This window comes from Miniopterus natalensis, chromosome 11 (assembly GCF_054644295.1).
Source record: "Miniopterus natalensis isolate mMinNat1 chromosome 11, mMinNat1.hap1, whole genome shotgun sequence".
Taxonomy (NCBI): Eukaryota; Metazoa; Chordata; class Mammalia; order Chiroptera; family Miniopteridae; genus Miniopterus; species Miniopterus natalensis.
Genome location: NC_142091.1, coordinates 71,728,547 through 71,747,015, shown reverse-complemented (window position 1 = coordinate 71,747,015; position 18,469 = coordinate 71,728,547). Strand labels below are relative to the sequence as shown.

General features: G+C 57.2%; 2 protein-coding genes and 1 long non-coding RNA gene across 4 annotated transcripts; 2 read left to right on the top strand and 1 right to left on the bottom strand.

The window, feature by feature from the left end:
- The first annotated feature begins 442 nt into the window (after positions 1-442).
- EML3 (EMAP like 3) lies at positions 443-9,545 on the top strand. Of its 2 annotated transcripts, XM_087821917.1 has the most exons (22): positions 443-767; positions 1,114-1,285; positions 1,359-1,610; positions 1,704-1,811; positions 2,863-2,930; positions 3,103-3,226; positions 3,446-3,616; positions 3,796-3,865; positions 3,951-4,061; positions 4,307-4,402; positions 4,773-4,928; positions 5,080-5,221; positions 5,635-5,786; positions 5,869-5,994; positions 6,077-6,208; positions 6,617-6,684; positions 7,213-7,301; positions 7,373-7,470; positions 7,599-7,686; positions 8,294-8,392; positions 8,667-8,797; positions 8,884-9,545. In XM_087821917.1, exons 2-22 carry the CDS (start codon positions 1,179-1,181, stop codon positions 9,085-9,087), a joined length of 2,592 nt encoding a protein of 863 aa, XP_087678043.1. In that variant the 5' UTR covers positions 443-767; positions 1,114-1,178; the 3' UTR covers positions 9,088-9,545. The 2 variants fall into 2 exon arrangements, with proteins under 2 accessions (XP_087678043.1, XP_087678044.1); XM_087821918.1 differs by having other exon boundaries at positions 443-1,285; positions 1,362-1,610.
- On the bottom strand, positions 6,885-8,011 carry LOC148092089 (uncharacterized). The gene is made up of 3 exons (XR_015715295.1): positions 7,997-8,011; positions 7,623-7,684; positions 6,885-7,216 (listed from the first exon to the last, which is right to left on the bottom strand). It is a non-coding gene; the product is annotated as an uncharacterized LOC148092089 (long non-coding RNA).
- A 442-nt stretch (positions 9,546-9,987) lies between the features above and the next one.
- Positions 9,988-17,889, top strand: MTA2 (metastasis associated 1 family member 2). The gene is made up of 18 exons (XM_016220524.2): positions 9,988-10,106; positions 10,697-10,764; positions 11,125-11,218; positions 12,774-12,891; positions 13,029-13,092; positions 13,272-13,389; positions 13,665-13,767; positions 13,953-14,052; positions 14,219-14,407; positions 14,511-14,585; positions 14,666-14,724; positions 14,896-14,993; positions 15,118-15,257; positions 15,509-15,737; positions 15,930-16,019; positions 16,479-16,597; positions 16,702-16,850; positions 17,064-17,889. Exons 1-18 carry the CDS (start codon positions 10,079-10,081, stop codon positions 17,227-17,229), a joined length of 2,007 nt encoding a protein of 668 aa, XP_016076010.1. The 5' UTR covers positions 9,988-10,078; the 3' UTR covers positions 17,230-17,889.
- Positions 17,890-18,469: the final 580 nt, after the last annotated feature.

Genomic DNA, 18,469 nt, shown 5'->3' with positions numbered 1-18,469 from the left:
GGGGCCCGGGACGGCCCCGCCACCCCACCCCCGGGAGCCCAGAGCGGCCCCGGGAGAGCCCGAGGCCCCGGCGGGCCCCGGAGCCCGCGTCCCCCGCCCCCTCCAGGCTTTTCCCCGAGCCCGACAGCGCCCCCGGGGGGTGGCACGGCACCCCTGCGCGCGCGCCCCAGGGTGCTTCCCCTTCCCCTCTCCCTGGCCATGGCCCCGGTGGCTTAGACGCCTCCTCCGCCGCCACCGCTCGGAGCAAGCCGGGGGGCCGGATGGATGGGGCCGGGGGGCCCGGTGAGTACGGGGCGGGCGGGCGGCGCGCCCCTTCCCGGAGCGCTGGCGGGTCGGCCGGGCGCTGCTCGTGCCCGACGGCGGCCGTCTAGCGGCGGCCCGCGTGCTCCTCGGCCCCGGCGCCGAGCATCCCCCGCTGTTCCGCAGGTCGCTCTCCCTAGTTGCTTGGGTCCTGCTGCTGTCATTTCGGACTTAGCCAACGTCGTCCTACCCCCCCCCCCTCCGGCACCTGGATGTTTCCCTGCCCCTATATTACGTTACTCTGGGCCTCTTCTGCTGGTATTTCGTGTCTTTTTGCTTCTGACCCCCAACTGTTACCCTGGGACCTTTGCTGTGGCCCTGTCTCCACTGATGCCCTTCCCTGTCATTCTAGATTTCTTCTGGTCCTCTGAGTCCTCAGATGACTGTGCTCTTGCGTCCCCCCTTCTGTCCCAGCGCTGCCTGCTCAGTTTCTCTGCCTGGCCCTGGAAACCTGGGCTTGCTCTGAGGTGGGCCCTACCGTCCCCCCCAGGCCGGCGACTGCCTCGGTGGTTCCCACGCCCCGTGGCAGTGCTCCTTATTTCCCCCTAGTACTCCATGGTCCGCCCTGTCTTTGCGGAGGCTGGGACGGCAGCAGGAAAGGAGCTCTGCCAGCTTCCTCGCCTGCCCTGCCAGAGGAGGCCCTTGATATTCTACCACCCGTCTCCTCCCCTCTGGGCAAGGCTTCCAGCCTGGGGCTGCTTGAAGGGGGCAGTCGCATCGCACAGATGCAAAGTTCGGGGGAGAAAGAATCGGTCGGCTCAACCCTTTCCCCAGGTGGTGGCACAGTCTGAGTGTTTCTTGCCCCTTCCCCAGGCGAGGGCCCTGCTCAGGAGGCCCTGCAGTCCCTGAGCCGGCGGCTTCAGGTGCAGGAGAAGGAGATGGAGCTGGTAAAGGCAGCCCTGGCGGAAGCCCTTCGCCTGCTTCGGCTGCAGGAGCCCCCCACCTCCCTGCAGGACTCTGGCAGGACAGCTCCTGCAAGGACCAGGTATGCCTGGTGTCCCACCCTCTCTCTCCTCTGGGGCCTCAGAGGGCATCAGGTTGATTCGCTGTCTCCTCAGCAGCCCTGCAGCCCCACCAGGACTGCCACCCTCATGCAGCCCCTCCTTGGTGAGCAGAGGCACCCAGACGGAGACAGAGTTGGAGATGGCGCCATCCCCTGGACCCCCTGGCCTGAGCAATGGGCCCCCAGCCCCTCAGGGGGGCAGCGAAGAGCCTAGTGGGACCCAGTCTGAAGGAGGGGGCGGCAGCGGCCCTGGCACTGGCTCCCCAGGGATCCTCAGGCTTGTACAGCCCCCACAGTGCACTGACTCGTGAGTGTCCTGTGTCAGAGGCCGGGGGGCTGGCAGGACCAGGGAGCACGATTCGAGGGAATGACCTCCACCTGCTCACTGTGCCCCTCTCAGGGCCCGGCGAAATTCCTCTTCGTCCCCCTCAGAGCGGCCGCGACAGAAGCTCTCCCGGAAGGCAGCTTCCTCGGCCAACCTGTTATTGCGGTCGGGGAGCACAGAGAGGTGGGCGAGGCTCCCCCAACCTGCCCCGCCCCAGGCTCAGGCTCTCGACTTTCCTCATCCCTCACTCGCTTCCCTGGGTGGGGTGGGGGGACCTCATTGCCCAACAGGAAGAAAGGAACAAGCACTCCTGGGGCGCCTGCTGTATACCTGGCACTGTGCTAAATCCTCGACCTCCTCCATCTCATTCAGTCCCACGACATCCTTGGGGGGTAGGTGGTCTCATGCTGTTCATTGTCCAGGTGAGGAAGCAGGCTCAGAGAGGGTAAGTCATTTGCCTGGGGTCACACAGCTAGAGGCAGGATTCAAACTCAACTCTTCCCGACTCTAGTTCCCCTGCCCTTTCCACCGAAACACAATATACCTCTCGAGATTCCAAGAGGTTTTTCTAAAAGCTTCCATGATTTTCATGGATGACTGTCCTCAGAGTTGCAGCCCCTCCCCCTTCCCCAGTTTAGCAGACTTGACTTTTAGAGAGCAAAGGGAAATCCTAGTGGCTGAGCATAGTTGTCTCAGTGTGTCCAGGCCCCGGACATCTGAGTGTTCATTCCAGCCCTATCCTTGGTCTCTCCTTTATTCTCTGAAGAGGCATTGCCACCTTCTTATTATCTAATGACAGTGGTCTCTGGAATTCTGTCACTTTCCTCCTGAGAGATAAGGACTTGCTTGTTTACCTCCCAGATCCCAGAAAGGCAGGGCCGATGTACATTCTGGATTCACTTTTGTCCCATTTTGTAGGCAGGGAAATGAAAAAGTCCATAGCCAGGGATCTGTGGTCTGGAGGAAGGGGCTCCTCCCTGTCACCCCGCACTGCCTCTTATAAGCTTTATGGCCTTGTGCCATGCAATCAGCCCCTTTAGTCTCAGTCTGCTCGTTTCTCAAATGGAGCTGAAAGTCCCCATCTACTCTAGGGCCCTAAACACCCAGAATACAAACTAAAGCCTGCAGAGGTGACCGTGGTCTCTGGAGTAGCCTCCCTTCTTGTGTTCTACCCCTTCGCACTTATATCTTGGGACCTGACCCCAACCCCTATGCTTTTCTCTCTTCCCAACAGCCGTGGGGGGAAAGACCCCCTCTCCAGCCCTGGGGGTCCTGGATCTCGGAGGAGCAATTACAATTTAGGTAAGTTCAGAAGCATCTGGAAGAATTTGGATGAAAGAGTTAGAGTTTGGGCTAGAGCCCAAGGAGGTATTTTGGAGGTACCTGTGAGGTCTGGTGGGTAGAGTTCTGCTCTGGCTTTCCTGGAGGGAGGCTGCAGGGTGGTGGTTGACACACACCCCCCTTTTCTCTGTAGAAGGCATCTCGGTGAAGATGTTCCTTCGTGGCCGCCCAATTACCATGTACATCCCATCTGGCATCCGCAGCCGTGAGGAGTTGCCCAGTGGCCCACCCCCGGAGACCCTCAGCCTTGACTGGGTGTATCCTTCCCCCTCCAGGCCCATGGGAACCATCTTTCCCATCTTGGGACCCTCCCCCCTTTTTTATGGTTTCCTCCTGGGTCTGCAGGGACAGGGAACCCTCTGAATCCTCCCTTACCCTCCTCTGACAATGGCACTGCCAGCCAGAAGCTCTGTTCTCCTCTCTTTCTCATCCTGCCCTTGGTCTGACCCTTTCCTTGACCATGACCCCCACTCCAGTTATGGGTACAGGGGTCGTGACTCCCGCTCTAATCTGTTTGTGCTGCGTTCTGGGGAGGTGGTCTACTTTATCGCCTGTGTGGTGGTGCTGTACCGGCCTGGGGGAGGCCCAGGGGGTCCTGGAGGTGGCGGCCAGAGACATTACCGGGGGCACACAGACTGCGTTCGATGGTGAGGGCCTGGGGCCTGGGAGTGGGCATGGGGATGATGGGCTTGGCAGGAAGAGGGCCTGGGCGGGTATGGAGGAGGAGAGAGGGGAGTTGTCTTGTTGCTCTGGGAGCATAGAGAGGTGTCCTGGGTGGTCTTGAGAGACCCACCCCCTTCCTTAGAGCGTCTTCCCCCCCACTTAGCCTGGCTGTTCACCCTGATGGTGTTCGCGTAGCCTCAGGACAGACAGCAGGAGTGGATAAAGACGGGAAGGTAAGGCCAGGGTCAAACCCGGGCAGAGGGGATGAAATTCTCGCCCAGCTTTCCTTCACACGCCTGACCCCTTCTCTCGCTCCAGCCCCTGCAGCCTGTGGTTCATGTCTGGGACTCAGAGACGCTGCTGAAGCTGCAGGAGATTGGACTGGGGGCCTTCGAGCGGGGTGTGGGGGCCCTGGCCTTTTCAGTTGTGGTGAGCTGGCCCAAAGCCTCTAGACCCCCACCTTTTGTATCCGGGAATCCCCTTCGTGCACTTCACCCGGAAGCCTCAGACGTTCTGACCTTCCTGAACCCCGCCCGGCTGGTTCTCCTGAGAAGGGGACATGTGTCCACTTGTCCTTCCCTCCCAACCTGTGATGGTGTGTCTTGCCTAACAACCGTGAGCTCTCCCAGACGCCCAGTCCTCACTCAGCCCCTCTCCGGTGTCCGCATCCTCAGGACCAGGGTGCCTTTCTTTGTGTGGTGGATGATTCCAATGAGCACATGCTGTCTGTGTGGGACTGCAGCCGGGGCACAAAGCTGGCTGAGATCAAGGTGAGGCTGCCAGGCGGCCTGCTGGGCACCCAGGGTTGGGAAGTGGGAGTGGTGGGGTGCAGAGAGTCCAGACTTACCCATACATTTACTTCCTTTCTGGCTGAGTCACCTGTGGCCAGCCTCCCAGCCTCTCAGGCTGTGAAATGGGGACTAGAGAAGTTCTGACCTCACAGGAGATAGCGTTAGGCAGTTGGGTGACTAATCATGAGTGACTAGAAGCAGTGCTCGTAGGGGACTGGGGTGTGGAAGGAAGGGTACCCTGGGGTTTCTGGGCTTCTGCAGGCCAGCTGTGGGCATGCAAATGAAGAGAGTCAAGTGTAGTGAGGGTGCTCAGGCCTTGGGGTGGCTGAATCTAGTATCTTCTCTCCAGAGCACAAATGACTCAGTCCTGGCTGTTGGCTTCAGCCCTCGTGATAGCAGCTGCATTGTCACCAGCGGGAAATCCCACGTCCACTTCTGGAACTGGAGTTGTGGAGTAGGGGTTCCTGGGAATGGGGCCCTCACCCGGAAACAGGGTGTCTTTGGGGTGAGGTGTGGATAGGTGCAGGGTGGTGGGGGAGGGTAAAGTGGAGATGGAAGTATTGGTCTGAGGACTGTAGACCTTAATGCTACCCACCTCCCAACTTTCCTGTGACTTTTGGTCTTTGCCCTTCCCTTTGACCTCATCTCTCCCCTAGAGATACAAGAAACCCAAGTTTATCTCTTGCTTTGTGTTCCTCCCGGATGGAGACATTCTCACTGGGGACTCAGAGGGGAACATTCTCACCTGGGGGCGGAGCCTCTCAGATTCCAAGACTCCAGGCAGGGGCGGGGCCAAAGGTATGTGGCTGGGGGTGACATCTAGGGAAGTCTGGTACCCTAGAGGGTCATGGGAACAGAGAAGGATTGCCCCCCCCCTTTTTTTTTTACCATGAGAGTTGATAGTTCTCTAGGGACCAGTCTAGAAAGGTAGGGGGCAACATGGCAGAGAGTAAAGGGCTGGGGCTTTGGGGTTCAGATCCTGGGTTCAAATCTCAGTGTTGTCACTAATCATTGGCAGGCCTTTAGGAAGTTACTTCAGTTCTTTGGGTCCAGCCTGCAAACTGGGCAGAATAATAGCCAAGGACCAGGGATGGTCGTCAGTAGGCACTAGGCACCTGGCAGTTATTATTCTGTTGTAACTGCCTGGACTGCTCCTGTTCCCCACTTCCCTGCACCCCAAGAGCCTGACCCACCCAGGACTTTGCCAACAGAGACCTATGGGATTGTGGCCCAGGCCCATGCTCATGAAGGTTCCATATTTGCCTTGTGTCTCCGGCGGGACGGGACTGTGCTGAGTGGCGGCGGGCGGGACCGGCGGCTTGTACAGTGGGGGCCCGGTTTGGTGGCCCTCCAGGAAGCTGAGGTGAGGGCTGGGCTGGGGTTGAGGGAGGGAGCGGGGAGAGGAATGGCCAGTGGGCCTCTGACTCTCTGCTACCACTTTGCAGATTCCTGAACACTTTGGGGCTGTGCGGGCCATTGCTGAGGGCCTGGGCTCCGAGCTGCTGGTGGGAACCACGAAGAATGCATTGCTGAGAGGAGATCTGGCCCAGGGCTTCTCCCCTGTGATCCAGGTTGGGGGCCCACGGGTCTGGGGAGGAGGGAGGGAAGAGCTGTTGGGGAGGGGCAGAGGTGATGGCGCATGCTCTGCTGCAGGGCCACACGGATGAGCTGTGGGGGCTGTGCACACATCCCTTCCAGAACCGCTTCCTCACCTGTGGCCATGACCGACAGCTCTGCCTGTGGGATGGAGAGGGCCACGCGCTGGCCTGGAGCATCGACCTCAAGGTAGAGCCCCCTGTCCCTGGATCCCCACTGCCACACCCACCATGACTCCTGTGGCCAATGCTCTTTCCACAATATCCCCTTTCCTTCTGCTCCCCAGAGGCAGCCAGTTTGTACTGGTATGGCTACTAAATGTTCATTCTTTTGTGCTGATGCCTCCAGTACGCTCCCCCCACCCCCACCCAGCAACCGATGGTTAACCTCTGACCCAGCTGGGAGCCTCAGTTCTGGTTGTTAAATATTTTTAATATCACCTCCTGTTTAGGCTCTAGTGACACCCTGCCTGCACCCCAGGGCTGCTGTCCCTCTCCTCCCTGGGAGGAGGAGGCTTTGACGTTACCAAGATGACAAGGTGTCTTACTCCCTCACTAGAAAGGCATTTTCTCGAATTCATCTTCTCTCCCCTCCCAGGAGACTGGTCTCTGTGCCGACTTCCACCCCAGTGGGGCAGTTGTGGCTGTGGGACTGAACACGGGGAGGTGAGAGGGAGCCTGGGGAAAGCAGGAGGGATGGGAAGGGTTCCCGGTAATGGCGTGTGTGTGTGTGTGTGTGTGTGTGTGTGTGAAGGAGCGTGGTCACTCTGGAGCCCCAGCTGCACCTTCCTGTTCCGCAGTGCTTCTCCCTGCAGCTCAGCCTCCCTTGCTCTACTGTGACAACTGCCATCACTCCCCCCCCCCACTCTCCCCTCCAAGCCTGGGAGTGGAGGGGGTGGAAGCTCAGCATAGAGAAGCCTTGGAGATGGGAGGGGCACAGGGGAGACTAGCACAGAAAAGTGACAGGCTTCGAGACTCTGTAAGGCCCGTGCAGTCCAGCCTGTATTCCTTCTCAGATGGCATCAGAAGCCCTTCAGCTTTTATCTGCCCTTAGCCCCCAGTATGAGAATGCAGTGCGGATCTTTCCCTCTGCCTCATAGCTTTTCTGTAGGTGTCTCGGAGTCTTTCCAGCTTGTCAACGTGCTGCCCAGGGCAGGTATCCTCACACCTGCTTTCCGACCCCCTCCTTTCCAGGTGGCTGGTTTTGGACACAGAGACCAGAGAGATTGTGTCTGATGTCACCGATGGCAATGAACAGCTCTCAGTGGTTCGGTACAGCCCAGGTGGGAACCACCCCCACCCTGGACCCTGACCCGTTCCTGGCCCTTCCCTCTCTGAGTGACTGTCTTTGTAGATGGGTTATTCCTGGCCATTGGCTCCCATGACAACATGATCTACATCTATAGTGTTTCCAGTGATGGTGCCAAGTCCAGCCGCTTTGGCCGCTGTGTGGTAAGAAAGCTGGGGTGGAGGGTGGGGCATTACCATAGCAGGTAAACTCAAAGGGTCCAGTGCACTTAGGAGGGTCAGGGGATGGGAAAGGGGGGCTCCATTTTTAGTCTCTTGACCCTTGCTCCCAGGGTCACTCCAGCTTTATTACTCACCTTGACTGGTCCAAGGATGGGAACTTCATCATGTCCAATTCTGGGGACTATGAGATCCTTTACTGTGAGTGGCAATAGGGTGGGCATGGGGAGAGGGACATTGGGGTGGGTTCTGGTTGTGTGTGTGGAGGTTCCTGGCTGGGAGGGGATGAGGGAGAATATGTGGGGTGCTCCAGGAGGAGGGGCTGTCAGATGGGAGGTGGAGATGGGGATGGAGTCAGAATTATAGGAGCAATTTTGTGATTTGGAAAAAACACACACACAGTTTTACACCATGTCTTATTCCCACAAGGGTTTGAGGGAGTTGAAAAATATACTAAGAAAAGATTGTTTTGGAAAAGTTTCTCAGGGCAGGTGATGAGGGATTGCCTTACCTAGGGAGGAGGAACTGACGAGAAGCTCGTGGGAGACCGTCCGCGAGGCGCAGGAGGCTCAGGGGCTGGGTTTTGCCCTGGCTCAGGGCTCCTGCGGGGACCACACGCACGCGGCCGCCTCAAGCCAGTCTCTCCGACCTGGCCTGCGGGGCTGTTCCCGCTGAGGGCGGGCAGGGCGCTGAGCTGAGCGGCGCCCTCTCCCTGGGGGCCGCGGCTGGAGGCTGCAAGCTGCATTCCCAGCACCTTCCCCACTGAGGGCGGGGAGGGCGCTGAGCAGGGCGGGCTCCCTCTCCCCAGGGGACGTGGCTGCAGGCTGCAAGCTGCTGAGGAATCGCTATGAGAGCCGAGACCGGGAGTGGGCCACCTACACCTGCGTGCTAGGCTTCCATGTCTACGGTGAGCCGGGTGCAGGGCCCTGGAACCCGTGGGAGGGGCTGGGGGGCAAGGTGGAGCCTGCCCCGGGCCGGGAATGCTGGGCTGTGTCCAGGGGTGGGCGACGCGAACCCAGCAGACCCAGCCCTGGAGGCCCCTCCGCTCCGGCCTCCGCGGGAAGGACCGCCTGTAACGTGGCCGGCGGGGCCGAGGCTGCCCGGAGCGCCGGAAACGGTGAAGCCCTGGGCCGGGGGTGGAGGCAGGGAGGAGGCCGGGCTGAGACCAGCCGCTGTGTTAGGCGTGTGGCCAGACGGCTCGGATGGCACCGACATCAACTCGCTGTGCCGCTCCCACAACGAGCGCGTGGTGGCCGTGGCCGACGACTTCTGCAAAGTGCACCTCTTCCAGTACCCGTGCGCGCGCGCCAAGGTGAGGCCTCCTGGGGCCGCGGGCGGGCGGCCGGCCCGGGCTCTCGGCGGGCTCCGCGGGCTCCGCAACTCCACCTTCCCCCCCAGGCGCCGAGCCTCGTGTACGGTGGCCACGGCAGCCACGTGACCAGCGTCCGGTTCACTCACGATGACTCGCACCTCATCTCGCTGGGCGGCAAGGACGCCAGCATCTTCCAGTGGCGAGTGCTGGGCGCTGGGGGCTCGGGACTGTCGCCCGCCACACCTTCTCGAACCCCCTCTCTGTCTCCAGCCTCCTCTCTTGACGTCTGACCGCTGTGGGACCGGACCCACCGGCCCTGCCGAGGGGCCCCGCCCCACCCGACCTCCCGGGACCCGGGGTCCACCTTTTCCTAGACTTGGAGACATTCCCAATAGCGCATTTCCCTGGAGGGGGCGAACAGCACCCCAGCACACACTGTATAGACCCGCTGGCTGAGCCGGGCAGCCCCAGCCTGGGCCCGGATTCCCGCTGCCTGCTGAGGGGCAATAAACCAAAAGCAAAGTCGCCTCCCAGTCCTTTTGTGGGGCTCGGCTGGGTGCCCTCGGGGCCGTGTGGGGGTGGGGATGTAGAAAAAGAGGAGCGCGGCCAGGGCGAAGGAGCATAGACCATTCATGCAAATGACAGGCAAAACCGCTAGCAAACTACCCCGCGAAGCGCCCCGCGCTGCGGGCGGAGCCGCGGGCGCGGCGCGGAGAGAGTTAAGCCCTACTCCTCTCCCGCCCTCGGAGGAGGGGCCGAGCTGCAACGGAAATAACCGAGCGCCGGGCCGCGGTTGGCCGGACGGAGCCGAGTCGCTTCCGGAAGTGGCCGATCTTTGGGGTCTCGCTCTCCGACCTGAGCCGAGCGCCGGGCCTTGTTCTCCGCGTCCGCCGAAGGTGTTCCGGAAGGAGGCGAACCCCCAGGCCGGCAGGGCCAGCCTTCCCCGCGGCGGGCAGAGCCCAACGTCTGGCGGGGCTCCGCGGGGGCAGGGGGCTCCCGAACCTGGCTCCGAGCCGGCGGAAGCCGAGCTCGCTCCGGAAGAAGCCGAGCAGACTGGTGCCGGCCTCGGCGACCCGGGCGTGAGGCGGCAGCGGCGGCGGCGACAGCGCGGGCCGGGATGAGCTGCGACGGCTGAGGCGGCGGCGGTGCCGGCTGCGCGTGCCCGACCGAGACTTAGCGAAGCGCCTGCCCCGCGCTCCGGGCTTCGCCTCGAGCCGAGCTCTGCCCCCCCCGAGCCTCCCGGACCCCTTTGTGCGGCCCGAGGCGGCGGCGGGAACGGCCATGGCGGCCAACATGTACCGGGTGGGGGGTGAGTACCGCGCGCAGGAGCTGCGGGGCCCCGGGCGGAGAGGTGGGGAGCCGAGACCGGGGAGGCTCGGCCTCCAGCGGCGTGGTCCCGAGCGCGGACCGGAACCGGAACCGGGAGCGAGGGTGCGGAGTTGGCGACGCCACGGGCGCCGAGGCTCCCGGAGAGGCTGGGGACAGCCCCGACGGCACTCTCGGGCTGCGTCTGAGGCCCCGAGAGTCGGGGAGCGGGGCTTGGTAAAGTGGTTCCGAAGGAACTGACAAGCGAGCAGGGGGCGCGAAGGGCCGGGGCGGCCGCTTTGCCACTTGGGGGCTCTGCGCTGGAGTGAACAGTTGATTGCTTCGCTGAGACTGGGGTGCGACCCCATCGCTGAGTTGGGACTGCAGGGGAACCCCCTGCTTCTTTCTAACTTAAGGCTTACTTTTGAGTGAAAGATCTGATGTTAGGACTAGGTGGTCAGGAGGGGCATCCCTTATTTTCGTCGACCTCTCTACCTGGGCCCTTACCTCCTTTTAGCCCACCCAAGGCTTTCCTCCTACCCTGGTGGTACGCCTCCTCTGATCTTCCTGGTTCTTCCCCACCCCCTCCTACAGATTACGTCTATTTTGAGAACTCCTCCAGCAATCCTTACCTGGTTAGACGGATTGAGGAGCTCAACAAGGTAAGTGGAGCAGTTCCCCCACCCCCATTCCCCAGAGTGGTCTCTTTTGAGTTCTCTAACTTAAAGTGGAAAAAGTTGGGGGGGGGGGAGAGGACCCTATCCTAAGTACCTATCCATTCATATTCATTCATTCATTTGTCCTTTTCAGGAAAGGCTACTGAGAGCTTAGTGGGAAATGTTCTATACTCTCTCTTGGGGGCTAAGGAAAGGGATTTGGAAGCCTGTCCTTAAATGATGTATCATTATTTATAGTTTCTTGGGTTTTTCTACATCCCTTAGAAACGTATTGTCTGTTGTTAGTCTCTGTGCATTTCTACTTTTCAGTGACTGGTTTTCACTACTCTTTTTTTCTCCTCTTAGACTGCAAATGGAAACGTGGAGGCAAAGGTTGTGTGCCTTTTCCGGCGAAGGGACATTTCTAGTAGCCTCAACAGCCTGGCTGATAGTAATGCCAGTGAGTGTCTCTGTACAACCCTCACTACTCCCCAACCCCTCTCCCCCTGCCCATGGTCTGAGGCCTGGGCATGTCCCTGCAGGTGTTTCCCCTGGTAGCATGCCCAAGGCAGGAGTGTGAGTTTGGGGGTGGGAAATGCCTGGCCTGTGGAGGGAGGCCTGTTTTTACACGTTGGGGTTGGAAGCAGGGTGGCGAGACCATGATAAGGAGAGCCAGAATATGGCTTGTGTGTGAGTGTGTATGTGTGGATGAGGTGTGTTAAAGAGATGATAGTATTTAAGTGGGGGGCGAGGAGGAGCTTTACAGAAGCAGGACCCTCAGGGGACAGTTTGGGTATGTAGGGACAGTGGCTGGTGACTGAAGGTCAAGGTGATGAGGAAGAGATTGTACGTAGAGGCCTGCGCAAGAGAGAAGCAGGCTTATTTTGTCGTCATGAGGTGGTAAGAGTACATCGAAGGGACAGGGTAGGAAGCGAGGAAAGTTCTCTTGTACTTTCTTCTCTTTCTTGCCTCTTCCGTTTCCCCTCTACTCCATTTGACACCTTTTCCTCTGTCTTCCTTCTCTTTATGCTTTCGTCATCGTCTTTCAAAAAATATATGTTCTTTGATTTTCTTTAGTTTCTTTTTCCTTCCCTGCTTTGGTTTTCTTTCCCCTACTTCTTGTTCCTCCTTCCTAAATTATTTTCCTTATTTCAAGCTGCTCTGGGCATGAAGGGGTTACGGAGGAGCTGGGCCTAACAAGGTCTCTGGCCCTCTGGGGTTTCCAGCCCCATCTGGCAGGGGCTGACCTTGGCCTTGTCCAATCAGAGGGGGTGTGGGAGGTGTGGTCCCCCTTCCCTTAGCACAGGGTTTCCGGAGCTCACAGGCGAGGGGTGGAGCCTGTTGCACCCCCCACCTTCTCCCCGTGGTTGGGAACAAAGCACCAATGAGCCTGGGCCTGTGGCTCTTCTGCCCCCTCCCACTTTGGTTGGCACCCAGCCAGGTTAACCCTTTCCACCAAGGTTTCAGGGCAAGTTGCAGCTCTTAGGGAGGAAGGTGTTGGCACTGGGTTGAGAGATACTGTCCTTAAAAGCCCCACAAACAAACTTAGCAAAGTGGAGAGTGAGGGATAGTTAGGGTTGCGAGTGATGTTTAAGAGCGAAGAGTCTCCTGAAATCTAAAAAGAGGAAGTGTTAAACATAACCCTGTGTGATGCTTTTTCATTTTACTCAGTTTCTGGACCTCGGGCTGGCTTAGCAAGAAAGAGACAAGTGTGATATTCTTGCTGGGCCTGGTGTGGGTAGACTTGGGTTTCATGAGTGGTGTCTGAGCATTGACACCTGGGTATGGGTTGTATTTCTGTGGCATTCTTTGTATCCTCAGCAGCTCTTTCCTAAGAGCATTAGTGATGGAGAGTTGAGGGAGAGGGCTAAGCGGGAAAGCTGGTGGAGTAAGGGTATGGAAGGCAGATGCCTGGGGAGTGTGAGAAAAAGAGCAGAGACCGGAATTTTCCCTGGGCTAGTCCGTCCACGGTGGCTTCTTTCTGGATTAATTCTGACTTGGTTTCTTCTTCCCAGGGGAGTTTGAGGAGGAATCAAAGCAGCCAGGGGTGTCGGAGCAGCAGCGACATCAACTGAAGCACCGGGAACTTTTTCTTTCTCGGCAGTTTGAGTCATTACCAGCCACCCACATACGGTATGGGACAATCAGGGCCACTGTGGCCAGCATGCACTTATTTAGAAGTTGGAGAGGAGCGAGAGGGTGGAGTATGGAGGACACTGTGGAGAGGGAATGAGTAGCTCACCTAGAGTCTTCTGAACTCTCTCCTGTAGTGGAAAATGCAGTGTGACTCTCTTGAACGAGACAGATATCTTGAGCCAGTACCTGGAAAAGGAGGTGAGAAAGAGGTGTTGGGAGAAGAGGGAGTGGAGTGGGTATTGGCCCAAGAGGCAAGAGGAAAGGAGGCCTGTGGTGAGGTACAAGTTGACAGACTGCCTATTTTGGGAACTCTAGGTACATTGCCCCCTGCCTATGAGAACTGCTGCCCTGCTTACCTTCTCTCTCCCCATCTCCAGGACTGCTTCTTTTACTCACTGGTGTTCGACCCTGTGCAGAAGACACTTCTAGCTGATCAGGGGGAGATCCGAGTCGGTTGCAAATACCAAGCTGAGATCCCAGATCGCCTGGCAGAGGGTAAGCAACAGGACAGAGTGTACGGCTACTGGGTTGTCTGACATCATAGTCTCTGAATCGTGTGCCTTGGAGTTGTACAGTGCCCAGCCTGCATGGCTCTATGCTGTGACCCTGACCGAAGGTGACCTCAGGAACCTGGAACGGGCAAGTGGGCACAATTGGGGGATAAGTGTGAGAGTCGAGGTGGCTGATAGAATCCAATCAGGAGATGAAGAACAAGTGCTGTTGTGAGCACGCCTTCCCTCTCCCTGCTGATGCTGTTGCCCATTCCCCAGGAGAGTCTGATAACCGGAACCAACAGAAGATGGAGATGAAGGTCTGGGACCCAGACAACCCTCTCACAGACCGGCAGATTGATCAGTTTCTCGTGGTGGCCCGGTGAGGGGTGGGTGGATGGGGAAGACGGGCTGGGGGAGGTGTGAACATAGTTCTGAGTCCCATCCTGAGAGATGAACATTATTATCTTGTTGGCATGGCTGTTGTCCTTTTTTCTCACCTGGCTTAGTTCCTCAGCCCACGTGCGCTTTTTTCTTTTCCTCCTGACTTTTTCATTTCTCTCTTAGAGCGGTGGGAACCTTTGCGAGAGCACTAGATTGTAGCAGCTCCATTCGGCAGCCAAGCCTACACATGAGTGCAGCTGCTGCCTCTCGAGATATCACCCTGGTGAGCAGGAGTTGGTGGGTGGTTGGGCAGGCTGGACTCTGTGGGGAACTGCAGAGCCTGGGGACAAGAGATGGGTGTTTTTGAGCGAATGGGTTTGTTTAAAGAGCAGCAGGAGAGCATGCTGAGGGTTTCAGGTCATCCACGTTGTTTCCTATCTTTCCTGTAGTTTCATGCAATGGATACACTGCAAAGAAATGGCTATGACCTGGCGAAGGCCATGTCAACCCTGGTGCCCCAAGGTGGCCCAGTGCTGTGTCGGGATGAGATGGAGGAATGGTCTGCCTCCGAGGCTATGCTATTTGAGGAGGCCCTGGAGAAGTATGGGAAGGATTTCAATGATATTCGCCAGGACTTTGTAAGTGGATGGGGCTAGGAGGAGAGGTGGAAGGGATGGCAGGTGAAGGAACCAGGAGCTGGGGCCAGATGTGAGCTCACCCTTGTTCCCTCTGCCTCCTTAGCTACCCTGGAAGTCACTTGCCAGCATAGTCCAGTTTTATTACATGTGGAAGACCACAGACCGCTATATTCAGCAGGTATGGTGTGGGTTTGGGAGGCTACACCAGAGACCTCCTGCTGAGATGCTCTGATCCGTCTCTTTCTTTCCTTCCTGCAGAAGAGATTGAAAGCTGCTGAGGCAGACAGCAAACTGAAACAGGTCTACATCCCCACCTAGTAAGTGTGATGGGTAGGGGAGCCCAGCATGGTTTCCTTTTCTTCCCCCAACCTGTGCTTTCCTCAGTGATTAGGGCTGGGCAGGAGGCAGGGCCAAATTGTAGAGACAAGGTGGAAATAGATTCTTTTCCTTGAATTCTTTTCTTTTCTCCCTCTTCGTGCCCCTGTTAGCACCAAGCCAAATCCTAACCAGATCATCTCTGTGGGCTCAAAACCCGGCATGAATGGGGCAGGATTCCAGAAGGGCCTGACTTGCGAGAGCTGCCACAGTGAGTTCCAGGGAGGGCCAGGGATGTTGGCGGTGGTTGAGAGATCTGCTCTGACCTTAGACCCTGAGGGCTTCAAGTGGCATGTTTTCCCCTCGACTTTCACCACCTTTCTCTGCTCTTACAGCCACACAGTCTGCTCAGTGGTATGCCTGGGGCCCACCCAACATGCAGTGCCGTCTCTGTGCTTCCTGTTGGATCTACTGGAAGAAGTATGGGGGACTGAAGACCCCGACCCAGCTTGAGGGGGCTGCTCGGGGCACAACAGTAAGGACTGATGGGGACAGGAAGGGGAGAACAGTAAGCATACTGATGTGAACTTAGGTGAAGGCCAGAGCAGCCAACTCCATATATGGTGCTGGTTTGATGTGTGTGGGAGGGCGGGGTGGAGAAGGTGGTTTAGGAGCCAGGTAGGTCAGGATGCCAGTAGAGATCAGTCAGTAACAAATGCCTTCTTCAGAGACTGGGAGGAAGAGGAGAGCCTCAGTGTCCATCTGTGTTTTCCCTTTTCACTCTAGGAGCCACACTCAAGGGGTCATTTGTCCAGACCTGAAGCCCAGAGTCTCTCCCCCTATACGACCAGCGCCAACCGGGCCAAGCTGCTGGCTAAGAACAGGCAAACATTCCTGCTCCAGACCACGAAGCTGACCCGTCTTGCCAGACGCATGTGCAGGGACCTGCTACAGCCGAGGAGGGCTGCTCGACGACCCTATGCCCCTATCAATGCCAATGCCATCAAGGCAGAGTGTAAGAGCACGAGTGCTGGGGCTGGTGGCAGGTTAGGGGTTGCCCTGGCCAGAGACCAGTGTGTTTCTGGATGTTTAATGACAGTAGGGATAGTAGGCCATAGGAGTTTGTTAAGATTTAGACATGGCCCCTGGCCCCAGAAAAGGCATGAATAGATAAGCCCCTTCAAAAGCTTTCACCTTTGTTCTCCAGGCTCCATTCGACTTCCTAAGGCCGCCAAGACTCCACTGAAGATTCACCCTCTGGTGCGGCTGCCCCTGGCAACTATCGTCAAAGATCTGGGTATGGGATGGGGAACCACACTGGATACAGGGTGGGTATAGGATGGTGAACCAGTTAGGGTGGTGTTAAGCTCTCAGTCCTTTTACTGTCAAAACCTTTTCCCCCCCTGCTTTTTTCTTTCCCATTCAGGCCTTAGAGATTTAGCCCAACAAACTGTACTTTTGTAGGTTAGTAATGTTTTCTCATGAGCTATCCAGAATGACCATGCTGACCTGACAAGATCACACTCCTGTGTGACTTTCAAAATACTGGTTTAGTTTTGGGGGAGTCGAAAGCTATATGGGGATATCTTACGGGGGAGTGGGGGGTTGGTGCCTCTAACTCCCCAAGTTGTTCAAGGGTCAACTGTACTGGTAATTGCTTGTCAGACCCCTCCCCCATCACTACTCTAGGGATGCCCAGGGAAACTGCATAGAGAAAAGAAAGTATAAAAGTTCTTTTTCTTTTTTTACCTGGCAGTGGCCCAGGCACCTCTGAAACCAAAAACACCTCGGGGTACCAAGACACCGATCAACAGAAACCAGCTGACCCAGAACCGGGGGCTGGGGGGCATTATGGTGAAACGAGCCTATGAGACTGTGAGTTGACAGAATGGCGTGGGCCAAGCTGAATTGGGGGTCTTTTATTTCTGACAGGAGTCTGAGAGAGTCTCTTCTCATTGTATTGCCCCACCCTTTTCCAGATGGCAGGGGTAGGGGTTCCCTTCTCTGCCAATGGAAGGCCTCTGGCTTCAGGGATTCGCTCAAGCTCCCAGCCAGCAGCTAAGCGTCAGAAACTAAACCCAGCTGATGCCCCCAATCCTGTGGTGTTTGTGGCCACAAAAGATACCAGGTAGGGAATCCACCGTGGGAGGGGCTGAGAGGTTGACATCCCAGGTTGATGGGTCTGGGAAACAGGAGTATCTGAGCAAGGCCAGCTCCAGAAAGACTGGGTGCAGGATGGGGATGCCAGAAAAGAATGGGTTGGAAGAATTGCAGTGTGGAATGTGGGGTTTCAACTTGAGGGTCTTAGCCTTCTTGATTCCTCTCTTCTCTTCCTGGCCAGGGCCCTTCGGAAGGCTCTGACTCACCTAGAAATGCGGCGAGCTGCTCGCCGGCCCAACTTGCCCCTGAAGGTGAAGCCACCGCTGATTGCAGTGAGGCCCCCAGTCTCTCTACCTGCACCCTCACATCCTGCCAGCACCAATGAGCCCATTGTCCTGGAGGACTGAGCATCTGTGGGGAAGGGAGGTGGGCTGAAAGCTAGAGGGTGGGTTTCCAGGTCATCCAGGCTCCCTTTCCTCTAGTGTCAAAGGGAGTGAGGGAGGAAGGGAGGGAGGGAGCAAATGTGTGTCCTTGGAGGGGTTGGGCGCCCTCTGGTGTTACCACTTCAAGGCTCGTCTCCTTCCCATGCTTCTCCATGCCTGGTGATGCAAGGTGGACTGCAGGAACTTGGCCCATTGTGGGAACCTAGCCTGTTTTGCAGAATAGGACCCACAGTTGTCTTGGACAGTTTCAGGGGGAGGGTTTTTTAATTTTTTAAAAATTTTGCCTCCCTTTATGAAAGGGGACGGGGAGGGAAGAGTAAACATATCAGGTGGTGGTACCTGGTTGGGGGAGGGGGGCGTGCACTGCCATGACTGCCATGTCTATCTTTTTTTTCTAATTGGGGGTTTCTCTTCCTGTCCGGTGTCCGGACTTTCCTAAATAGTTTGAGGCCCCTAAGCTGGCATCAACCCCAGCCCATGCTCACTCTTTCCTTCCCTCCCCGTGTCTCCTCTGCCTTTTGTATGCCAATTCTCAGAAATAAAGATCTTTTGTCCATTTTTTAAACCTTGGATTCTGTAATTGGTTCTTATAGTAACAAATAATAAAGCTGTTTTCTTCAGCTCCTCCTGGCTCAGCTGTTCTCTGCCATGAGTGTGTGTGTGTGTGTGGGGGGTGTGTGTGTGTCTTCAATTAGGAAAATAAAAGGACAAAGGACAAGAAAGTACAGATGGGGCTTGTGCTGGGAACAGCTTTATAAGATACACAGCCTGGACAAGTGACCTGCTCCAGCTACCTTTCTTGTAGGACCCAAACTGCTCCCCAGTTCTCTATGGTGTTGGAGCACCATCTGGACCCAGATTTATTCAAAGCAGTTGGGATCAGTTGGGATGAGCTGGTTCTCTGGATGGGACTCCTCCATAGGAGGGGGGTGTGTGCACGAAGATGCTGCTTCCTCTATTTCCCTTTTTTTAAAAAAATATGCCTTTATTGATTTCAGAGAGGAAGGGAGAGGGGGAAGATAGAAATATCAGTGATGAGAGTCATTGATCGGCTGCCTCCTACACTCCCACCACTGGGGATCAAGCCCACAACCTGGGCATATGCCCTGACCCAGAACGAACCTCAGTCTCCTGGATCATAGGTTGATGCTCAACCGCTGAGCCACACTGGCCTGGCTATTTCCCCAATTCTTAACTTCCCTCT

What these genes read in the sequence shown, in the direction of transcription:
- EML3 (XM_087821917.1), top strand. Translation starts at nt 1,179, where the DNA reads ATGGAGCTGGTAAAGGCAGCCCTGGCGGAAGCCCTTCGCCTGCTTCGG. An exon ending in ACCCTCAGCCTTGACTGGGT is followed by an intron (nt 3,227 to 3,445) that starts GTATCCTTCCCC and finishes CCCCCACTCCAG; the next exon opens with TTATGGGTACAGGGGTCGTG. An exon ending in GGAAACAGGGTGTCTTTGGG is followed by an intron (nt 4,929 to 5,079) that starts GTGAGGTGTGGA and finishes TCTCTCCCCTAG; the next exon opens with AGATACAAGAAACCCAAGTT.
- MTA2 (XM_016220524.2), top strand. Translation starts at nt 10,079, where the DNA reads ATGGCGGCCAACATGTACCGGGTGGGGG. An exon ending in GACTTGCGAGAGCTGCCACA is followed by an intron (nt 14,994 to 15,117) that starts GTGAGTTCCAGG and finishes CTGCTCTTACAG; the next exon opens with CCACACAGTCTGCTCAGTGG. An exon ending in AACTATCGTCAAAGATCTGG is followed by an intron (nt 16,020 to 16,478) that starts GTATGGGATGGG and finishes TTTACCTGGCAG; the next exon opens with TGGCCCAGGCACCTCTGAAA.